This window comes from Lonchura striata, chromosome 4, assembly GCF_050655825.1.
Source record: "Lonchura striata isolate lonStrDom1 chromosome 4, ASM5065582v1, whole genome shotgun sequence".
NCBI lineage: Eukaryota > Metazoa > Chordata > Aves > Passeriformes > Estrildidae > Lonchura > Lonchura striata.
In genome coordinates this window covers 60,582,826-60,592,764 of record NC_140706.1, presented here as the reverse complement: position 1 = coordinate 60,592,764, position 9,939 = coordinate 60,582,826, and the positions used below count along the sequence as shown (strand labels likewise).

Sequence of the window (9,939 nt, the reverse complement as noted above, 5' to 3'; positions counted from 1 at the left end):
GGGAAATACTTTGCTGCTGCAAGGTAATAAGGGTTTTAATGAGTTTGAAGTTCCTCCTGGTCAGCTGGCAGCCACCTGAATCCTGTGAGCAAAGCTTGAGGGGGCTTAGGGAAGAGTGGACAGGTTGATCAAGTAGAGAGCTTGAAGGGACTAACAGTTGAGTTCAGATCACAAGGAACTGATCATTAAACTAGCGAAGCTGGCAGCACCACCTTATTAAGAATATTTCAAGTCATCTTTAAAACAAAGAGTAGTGTCCAGCTGTGAGATGAGTGGTTAGAAACCCGTGGTAGTCCCAGAGGGAGAACAGAGAACTATCTCCAAACTAGCATTTCATGGGCTGACCTATGCATATCTGTGCCTCTGTGTTTGGGGAGACTAGGATGTTTTTCTGATATTAGTTAAGCAAAACTAGGGTTGGCAGAAGTACTGGCAGGTCCTCCCCCTTTTATCCAGTTGGCTCTTCTTGCTGTTCTTCTGTCACTTACTGAAGCGTGACAGTGACTAAAATGTCACTGCTAGGAACAAACTGGCACATATGCATGCAACATACATTGTGAGCCTCTTTCCCTTACAAATTCAAACCAAAATAACCCTTTATGTGGTAACTACTGCAGAACAGCTGCAACCTGGGCAGCTGTTCTGCTCTAGAGGAGGGTTTGAGGGGAGGGAAGAGAGAGAAAGAGAGGCAAGGCCTAGCAACAAATAGCTTAATGATTGCTTTAATAAGACTAAGATAAGGAATACAGACAGCAGGTAAAATGAACATGCCCTCAGATGCTGGGCTCCTCACAAGCACATAGCATCAGAGCCCACATGGATTTTCCCACAGTGTGCTGCACAGAGCAGATGCAAACCATCCACGGAGAGCTGCTCTCCCTTTTCACCACTTGAGCTATATTATAATTTCCATACACAAAAGCAACCCTCTGTTCTAAAGGATGATCTCTTGTTGCTCCTCTGTTAGATAAAAGCAAGGCCAGGCAGGTGGTGTGATCAAGGCACTGAGTGGGAGCTGCCCGTGAGCTCCGTGAGGGTGACCTGGCAGAAGGATCCTATGGCTAAGCGTCCTTTGCTCAGGGTCACTACAGCAGCCCAGGAAATGCCCCCTCCCATCTGATTTCAAACCTTGGAGAACAGTTAGGCACAGGAATGCCAGAGTTCGAAACTGCTGACTCCAAAGCTTGCTTGTTTTCAAAACCAACGCAGGGCTGGAGCTGGCCACGGGTGTGAGTTGGGATATGAAAGATCAGGCATTGCTCTGGCAACATCAGTCACACATTGCAAAGCTGTCACTTTGCAAACAACACTTCCATGCTTTCTTATCTCCCAGGAACAACACAGCTGTGGGGCACAGCTGGTTTTTGGAGCTGTGAAAAAGCCTGAGGAACTAATGGTCACGTCATATCCAGAAGGGCTCTCAGTAGCTGTTTTTTCATCATAACATCACAAAAAAGAACTCAAATGATGTTCAGTATAGTTTGCATTAGATTCCCTTTGAGCTAGGAACCAGGTGGAAACAAATTGTAAAAGTGAGTGGTCATCAGGGTAACACCTTTAAAACAAAACCTTCCTAGCAACCTTCCTAGTTGCCCTTTATGTAGGGCAACTACAGGGCACTGCAGGCTTTAGTAGAGACCTGGCTTGCCTCCTTCTCCTTCCAGGCTTTCTCTAGTTTCCTCAGCCAGGCTTTTGTTTTAGGAGATGTGGCTCAGTTTGGCTTTCCCAAACTTTCTTGTGCAAGAAGCTTGTGCTGGATGTGGGCATATAGCAAATTTACAGATCCTGCTCTTCATGGAGAGTCTATGAACTGAATGTGTCGCTGAGGGTGGGGTAGTGGTTGAATGGCCATGGTTTCACAGTCTGATCTCATTGCATAAAAGTACTGACTATCAACATGAGTGCAGCTTCAGTCTTTGAAATGCAGTAATTTTGTTAGTTTTGGATTACTTAATTTTGGGACCATTCTTCTAAGTAAAGTGGTGGACAAGTGCTTGGAGGTTGTTCAAAGTATTAATGTTTCATGGTCAGTTCTGATCTCAATGAGCTTGATCCCCAAGTGAAACTGTTTTATACACAGGTATTGGGGCAAGAGCATCAGGATATGGTAAATGATGTCACATGGAGAATTTTCAAAATAAACTGGAAGTCAGTGATTGTAGGAAGTAAAGGCTTAATTTCTTTTGCAATTTTTGAAGTTTAAATATGAATTACAACAGCTGACCTTCAATGCAAATCTTCCTGTCTACCTCACATAGTAATAATGACTTTGTGACCTAGAATACATTAAAAAACCCCTTGGCATGTAAACTATATATTTATATTTATATAGAGTTTAGTATGTGATTAGACCACCAGAAGTACCAGATAACAATTGAAAAATGTTCTATAACTAGACTTGTAGAAACTGAATCACAGTTAAAAAGTTAACAATGCAAACCCTTGACATTAAATCAAAGTCTGCAAAATGTGTTGCTATACATTGGTAGGTGTGTGGAGGGAGAGAAAAAGATGGAGAGAGAAAAAAATTAATCCTGTATTAAAACAAAAAAACAAACAATAAAATTTAGACAGTCTCCAGGACTGAAAGCAGACAGTTACCTGCTAGCTACATATAGATGACAAGGCAAATGAAAAATTGCTTGCCTCACTTGGAGGTACATTTTTAAAAAAAAAGTCACTTACAGAAGAGCAAGTTGGTTGTTTGTCTTTCATCCTGGACCTTTTTCAACCCTTGTCAGAAAATGCTAAGTTACTGAAGTATATTGTACAGTAGCAACTCTATTTGTGTGTTCTGTCATGTCTTCTGAAGTGCTTAATGTGGAAAGGTTAACTACTGACTGCAAAATAATTTAGAATTATTTATTCATCTTAAAAAAAACCTAAAATTTAAATTTGCAGTTCACATTCTCTCCCTTTGATAATTGGAATGTGACTATTCCCTGCTTGCATCAGACTGGTACTTGGGAAGAATGGAACAATGCTATATTGACACAGTTGTCTTGTGTTAATCCATCCACAACTAGAAATATTTTTGTTCCTGGAGGCATTATAAACTGTCCAAGGAATAAAGCCAGGCTTCAGAAAGCTCATGTAAAAAATTGGCTCAATAACCTCACCATGAGGTACATTATCCTAACTTATAACTTCATCATGAAGAAGAAGAAAGCATTCTGAGTGTGTGATGTTAAGTGCAGGATCACTCAGGTAAAGGAGTATCTGAATTTTCAGAGTTGGTTTAGGTTTCTTCTTGGCTGACTGCATGTAAAAGGAGAAGTAAGTATCCATGTAAAATTAAGCTGCTTTTATTCACTGTGCTTTGATTCTCTGGGAGTACTGCTGCAAAATAAACACAAACAAGTTCCCTCTCTGCTGTCAGCTCAGAGGTTCCCCCTCCCTCCCTAATGCACACCCCATACTCTAATGCACTCCTTATTTCTGGCTAGACAGATGGAATATAGAGATGGTACCAGGTTGAGGGGGGAGTGGATGGGAGAAAGAAGAAACTGGCTGGAGAGGACACTTGTGGCATGTTTATAAAAGCTTTCAGATTCCTAGTGTATTTTCAGAAGTAGATTTAGGTATTAGTTATAATTGCTTTATACTGAAGAAGTCCATTGTGTTTGGTAGAGAAGCACAAGTAAAAGGTCACCCCAAGCAGAGGAAGGGTGGGGGGTACACAGGCAGGAGGTGAAGTAGCTACTAGGCTGTACTGACATACCAACTGAGAGCTCTTCACCTCGGACTGACTTCCTCAGCTGGCACAGAGCTTTCTTTTCACCCTTAAGGCTTTTCTTCCATTTGATTCAATTCTTTCCCCACCCCTAACTGTTGAAGTGTCACTGTTACATTCCTTGATTCAATCCACAATTCAAGATTTTTTGGACAGCTGAACTTTGTAGCTGATGACTCTTACTAGTCTGGCATTTAAAGCTGACCCCATGTTTTCCAAAAGGGACAGGTCACTGTCACCAAACCATTAGCATTTCCTGTCCCACCATCAGTTAAACCACTGTTTTGCCATCAATACAGGCCTCTGATTTACAATTACTCCATGCCTGCTTACCTTCCAGTCAGTATTTTTGTAACTGTTAGCATAATTAAATGAGCTGTTGCTTCAAATTAGTCTTGCAGCACTATTACATGCTCCTATTTTATTCCTTTTCTGTACAAGGGAACAAAGCAATGCTTTGAAACAAAAGCATTGAGGCAGTTTACACTCATGTTTACATTTATTAAAAAAAATACTTATACACTTGTGTATTTCACCTGTGGATTTTGAACTACAAATCAAGTAGGGCTCATCACTTCAAAGAGGTTCACAAGTACAAAAAAACAGCCTCCTTCTGGCATCTTCACATCCTCCTCTTCTGGGTGCTTATGTACAACACTGTGAAAAAGAGAAAGTGGCACACAGAGGAGGGCCCTGGTAAATAACAAGCATAAGCCTTTTTATTTAAAACATCTTATTTCCATGGCATATAAATTGACACTGTAAGAGATCCCATTCAGCATGAACAAAGCCAGGCCACCTTTAACTCCAGGTTTCAAAAAATGCCAGTAGCTCTAAACATTATGTATTACTTTGGTTCAGTATTTATTTTATTCATAGCCCAACTATGCTCCAGCAGATGTAGGCTGAACAGAGCAGGACCAAAGGCAGTGCCCTGCAGTGTTACTGAGGAGAGCGTGAGAGAGTTCCTCAGCAGCAGAATTACAGATGTCAGACACTAATGCTGGGATCTTTCAAAAAAAGCTGGAAATCCCAAGCACTTAAGGCAAAACGAATGATTAATTATAAAGGAAGAGACATCTTCCTCCTGCTTGGCTGATGGCATCCCCAAAACAGATCCAGTCACAACATAAAATGATATTGTGTCCTCCTAAACCTGCCACATGTCTTCAGTTCTCTGTTCAGCCTGTTCTTGAGCCTTCTGCCTCTCATCCACTTGTTTTAACTTTCATAACAGATTATTTCCTTAATGGATTCTCTAGCTGAAATGTCACTCCAGTTCTTAGCATAATAGTCCAAATGCCTTGCCAAAAACAAGGGCTGGAGGATTATTTTTCCACCCAAAATGCTCTTTTACACTGGTACCACATTCTCTTTGACTCTTTTTCTAACATGGGATTCAGCCCTTGTGTCTTTTGATTCCATCCCTTCTTGCTGAGCTCCATTTTCTTCACAAGCAACTTGGTCAAACTCTGCTTCATTTACCTCATCTACAAGTCTCTTCACCTCCAACTTGTGAACCTTTTCTATTTTTAGATACTCTCCTTCCTGGCATGTCCTGCTATAACAACCTGATACCAGAGAGTCATTTCAGGAGCCTGGGATTGTTCTTGAAGTGCACTAGAATCCACCTACTGCACTTGGATATCCAAAGGCTCCATACTAGAACATGAGTGATTTTTTTGACTGGTGGTAAAATCTTTACTCAAAAGATTAAAATAGCCTCCAGGACTAAGGATAAGCATTCATTCAGTCCTGGAAAACTGCTTCACCAGAAAATATTTGTGTCACTATAATATCTGCATTGTAGCATGAACTTATGCAGTAGCTTGCCTACATACCACAAACTCTTATGGTGCAGAGGTCATCTAAGCAAGGAGTAAGTGCAAGAGAGTAAGGAAGTCACAGAGTAGAAAATAAGCTCCAAGAAAGCTAGAAAAGAGCATGCTGCTCTAAATGAACTTCAAGTTCAGAAGAAAAAACAACCACAGGAATGCAGAAAAGCAGAGACCCTGGAAAGTGAAACTGTAAAATGCAAATATTGTAAAGATTTCGAAGAAAGAATATTAGTTTAGGCTTACAGGCAGCTTACTTACACCTCAGCCATCCCTCAAATTCAGAATATCATAACACAATTTCTAACGTGCAGTAACAGGAGTAGGAATTACCATTATTTCCTCGGATAAATGCATCCCCGTACTTGTTCTTTAACTGTCCATTTACATATTCCTCAGTCTGCTCCAGAGCTATGTTCATATATCCATCCAGGCAAGCCAGGACACCTGAAAAGAGTGGCAGTTTAAGAGAGAATCAGCTTGAACTTATTTTAAGATAAACAAAAATGCTTTGTGTTTGAATAGTACAGGAAAAAAGCCTACCCTGTATCCTTATAACAAACTAAAAACCCAAGCATGGAGAGATGTCTTCAAAGAATTCAGCTGGGAGAAAGGAATCCCATTATCTCCAGTAGCAAAGTTATCAGTTGGTGTAAGAGTTGTGGGAGTAAAGAAGTTATTAAGGCATTATTTCAAAAGATGGACAATTTCCATTTTGAAAGTTTAAGCTGTCCTTTCTCACTTGTGTTTTAAGCACAAACCAAAAAAAAAACACCTGTGGCATTAAGTGTAACAGGATAACCTAAGGACAAAGCTATGTAAACTGGTTGTCAACAAAACTTGTGAAGGATATAGCTGAAAAACAACCCTTTTAATACAGGACAGCAGACACATATTTGTCTTCATGCTTACAGAGCTAGGAGAACACTGCAAGTCTGTTTTGATGTCAACAAAACTCTACACATTTTTCAACAAAGGCCACTGAAATATTCAAAATAAATTACTCTGTTTTGATAATGCAATTAAAGGAAAAAATATGTCATTTGTAATATTAGACAATTTTCTGGATCAGGAATATATGCATTTTAGGAGGACAGAGGTAATACAGCTTTTTACAAGTTGTTTCATCTTCCTCTTGCATGTGGGTTTTTCTGTCTTTATCCTTGCACAGGATAAATAACTTTTTACTTAAGTAACTTTTTCCTCTGTTTGAAAAACACCTAGCTATTTACCTGGCAGTAAGACATGAAATATAGTGTATTAGCTGTACTTAAGAAGAGGGAGAAAACTCAGGACATATTCTAATTTTTCAGAAGTGTTACTGCAGGATCGTCTAGTTAATAATCAGGAATTCAACTTCTTTACCAACTTGTCATGGCTTAAAGGTTATTATTTTCCTTTCTGTTTTTCTCTCCTCTGTTTCCACAGACAGGAAAAACTGCTCACAAAGTGCCACTAAATGCAGCAAGAAGACCAAAACCAAAGTCAGGATTCTTTTCCACTCCAGTAATCCTAAGGGATCCACATAGCACAGGATGCAAAAATATGTTTGTACAAAATTAAAACTGGACCATGTGGATTTACCTGAGCTACATACAACTTAGTAGGCCATAAATGCAGTATTTTCAAACTCTTTTGCTTCGAGAGTGCATTCATGGTTGTTTCATTCTCTTCCTCCTTTTCTTTTTGTTTACTCTTACATCACTAATGGCATCAAATATTATCACTGCCCATCCTGGCTAGCAATTTATCTCTTTCATCTGTATGTAGAGATGTTTTAATGTACATATCCATATTGACACACAGAACCATACATTAATATACCCCTGATCGCTTCTCAGGGCTTCCTGTCTTGGACATTTGCAGCACCTGGCAATGGCTGAAGACAGTTCGGTTACACATCAACACTTGCACGAGGTGTGTGTGTGTGGGGCTTCCGAGGGTGGAGGCAACAAAAGCATCAGCAACACAGTCTGGGGAAGAATCTGGACAGATCTGCAACAACAGCCCGAGATGCTGTTTTGTAAATATTTGGCTTTTACAAATGCTGGTCACATTTCTCCAGAAAACAAACTAAGTGCATATTTTTCAGATGAAAACACTACACAGATTTTCTGTCACAAGATCAAAGGAGTGCAGGGAAATAAGGAAGGGAAGGACGGGAAAAATCCAGTAACAAATAAGGGTGTTCAAGGAACTCTTATTCAATTAATGTGATGTGGTGTCACACAGTAGGCACATTAAACTAGCTTTGCTGAGGGGTAAGTTGGGTGGTTAATCTACAGCATTTACAAAAGGATCTTACCAAGGGAGAGGTAGCAATGGTCTCAATGAAAATAGGAAGTGCAGCAAAACCCAAATCTGGTTTGGCCTTGCCTTCTGTGTACCCTCAGGTAAATGAGGACTTGCTTTAATTGACTTTAATGAGCTCTCTCTACATTCTCCTGCGCTAAAGAATTTACAGAGAGGCAGCAAACTTCTTAAGCCCTCAAACCCACCTGAAGTACTCAGACAATGTGGTTCTCAAAAAAATGAGAGACTGAAAATTTTGTCAGCTGAGCGACACCGCAGAGAAACAGGAAGGAGTAAGATGCCACTGCTTGCTCAGTCAATGAACAGTAACAATTTAATATTGTCCTAGCACAAAGATTCCTCGTCAGAGCACAAACAAGTCTCTTCACACAAGTGCCAATGTAAGCCACTTGAGGTAAACCTCTCTGAAGAAGGGGTCTTTTGCAGAACCATAAAGTTTAAGTCATTACAGAATAAAATTTCTTAACTGAGCACAGCAGAAGATACATGATTAGGTCTGACTGAGTTCGGATACTGCTAAAAAAATTGGTCAGAGTGATACCGTTATCTTAATGGGAGCAGGACCAGAACATTTCATTGCACAGAGTTTTAATTTACTGGTTAAAAAAAAAATCTATAATTCTATATACATGAAGGTATACTGATAGATTGAAGAAATCAGGAATAAAACTGATGGGCTGTGTTAAAATGAAGCTTGCAAAAACTACACTAAACCTTTTCCTGTATCTCTGTGAGCCTTGGTCCAGCACAGGTCCAGGCAGTTGTTTAACCAAGAATGTCAATAATGCTTTCATCCCTCATGTAAGAATTCTATTGTGACTGACAGCATGGTTTACTCTTTAGTTTTCCTGGATCAAGATCTGTATTAACTAAATAGAGAAAAAAAAAGTTGAAGAAAAGCCTAGTTCCTAGTTCCAACAAGGAGTGTTCCTGGCCATTTCAGGAGTTGTAATTCCAGACAATCTTTCCAAGTATCAGCTTAGAAACTCAAAATCATCCAGTTTACCCACCTGTGACCAATGACACTAATGACTTAGATCAGTAATTTTAACCTCTAAATCCACTGTTGTTACCCCCTCTTTTTAACACTTTCTCCGGAGTTGTTTTTCTATTTTGCCATCACCATTCTGAGATATCTATCCTCATACTCCATGATTCTGGATCACACTGCCTTTCTTTTCCAAATCAATGCATCTATTCCAGCCTCCTCAATGAACTACTTTACTCACTGTGAGAGACAGATAGAGAACTTACCTCGATAATCAACTCCAGAATTTAATTTTACAACAACTGGCCTTCCAATGATTTGTTTTAGGAAGTCACTGGGGGTTTGCTTCCGTAGACTCATCGTGATCTTCTCTGGTAAGCTAAGAAGTGAAAACATTAGGATAAGAGACATGCCTCCACATTGTTTTAAATACTCTGTACAGACAAGCAGACCCCTGATTTGTAATACTTTCCATAAGAGAAAGAGATTAAAGCAAAACTCTAAAGGTTGAGGTGGGGAGACAGAGCTCCTAAAGCCATTGCATTCCACTTTCCCTTCGGCATTTTTACTCCTTCTGAAAGCATTACTAAGAATCTTTGTTTGCCATACTGTGCAGCTTTTAAATTTCAACAGTGCCAAAGGCCAGAGACAGAAAACCCGCACGGTGCCAGCTTCATTTCGCTGCTTCCTGGGGCAAATCCAGCCGTGAACCCGGGGATCCAGTTTCCCTACCGACACCCACCGCCGCCAGCGATGCTGGCGCCCAGGGCTGCGCCCCCTTCCCGGACCGCACACGCGTCTGGAGCCGCTGCCCCCGGGTGGAACCCTCGCGTTCCAGCCCGGCCGGAGAGCGCGGCTCCACGGCAAGCCAGCCCGGGGGCGCAGGCGGCCCGTGACAAGCCAGCCCGGGGGCGCAGGCGGCCCGTGACAAGCCAGCCCGGAGCACACACACGGCCCCGGCCGGACCCGCACTCACCGCCGCCACCGCCGCCACCGCCTCTCCCGGCGCTTCCCGCGCCCCGCCCCGCCCCGCCCCGCTACGGCGGCCGGGCGGGACAGCCCGCGCGGGT

General features: G+C 41.4%; 1 protein-coding gene across 4 annotated transcripts; it reads right to left on the bottom strand.

Moving 5' to 3' along the window:
• Nucleotides 1-4,213: 4,213 nt before the first annotated feature.
• LSM6 (LSM6 homolog, U6 small nuclear RNA and mRNA degradation associated) lies at nt 4,214-9,895 on the bottom strand. Of its 4 annotated transcripts, none has more exons than XM_085579266.1 (4): nt 9,612-9,895; nt 9,136-9,248; nt 5,902-6,015; nt 4,214-4,390 (listed from the first exon to the last, which is right to left on the bottom strand). In XM_085579266.1, the coding sequence occupies exons 2-4, from the start codon at nt 9,227-9,229 to the stop codon at nt 4,356-4,358; spliced, it is 243 nt and encodes an 80-aa protein (XP_085435392.1). In that variant the 5' UTR covers nt 9,230-9,248; nt 9,612-9,895; the 3' UTR covers nt 4,214-4,355. The 4 variants fall into 4 exon arrangements, with proteins under 4 accessions (XP_085435392.1, XP_021404898.1, XP_021404900.1 ...); XM_021549223.3 differs by having other exon boundaries at nt 9,846-9,895; XM_021549225.4 differs by having other exon boundaries at nt 9,849-9,895.
• Between the last annotated feature and the right edge of the window lie 44 nt (nt 9,896-9,939).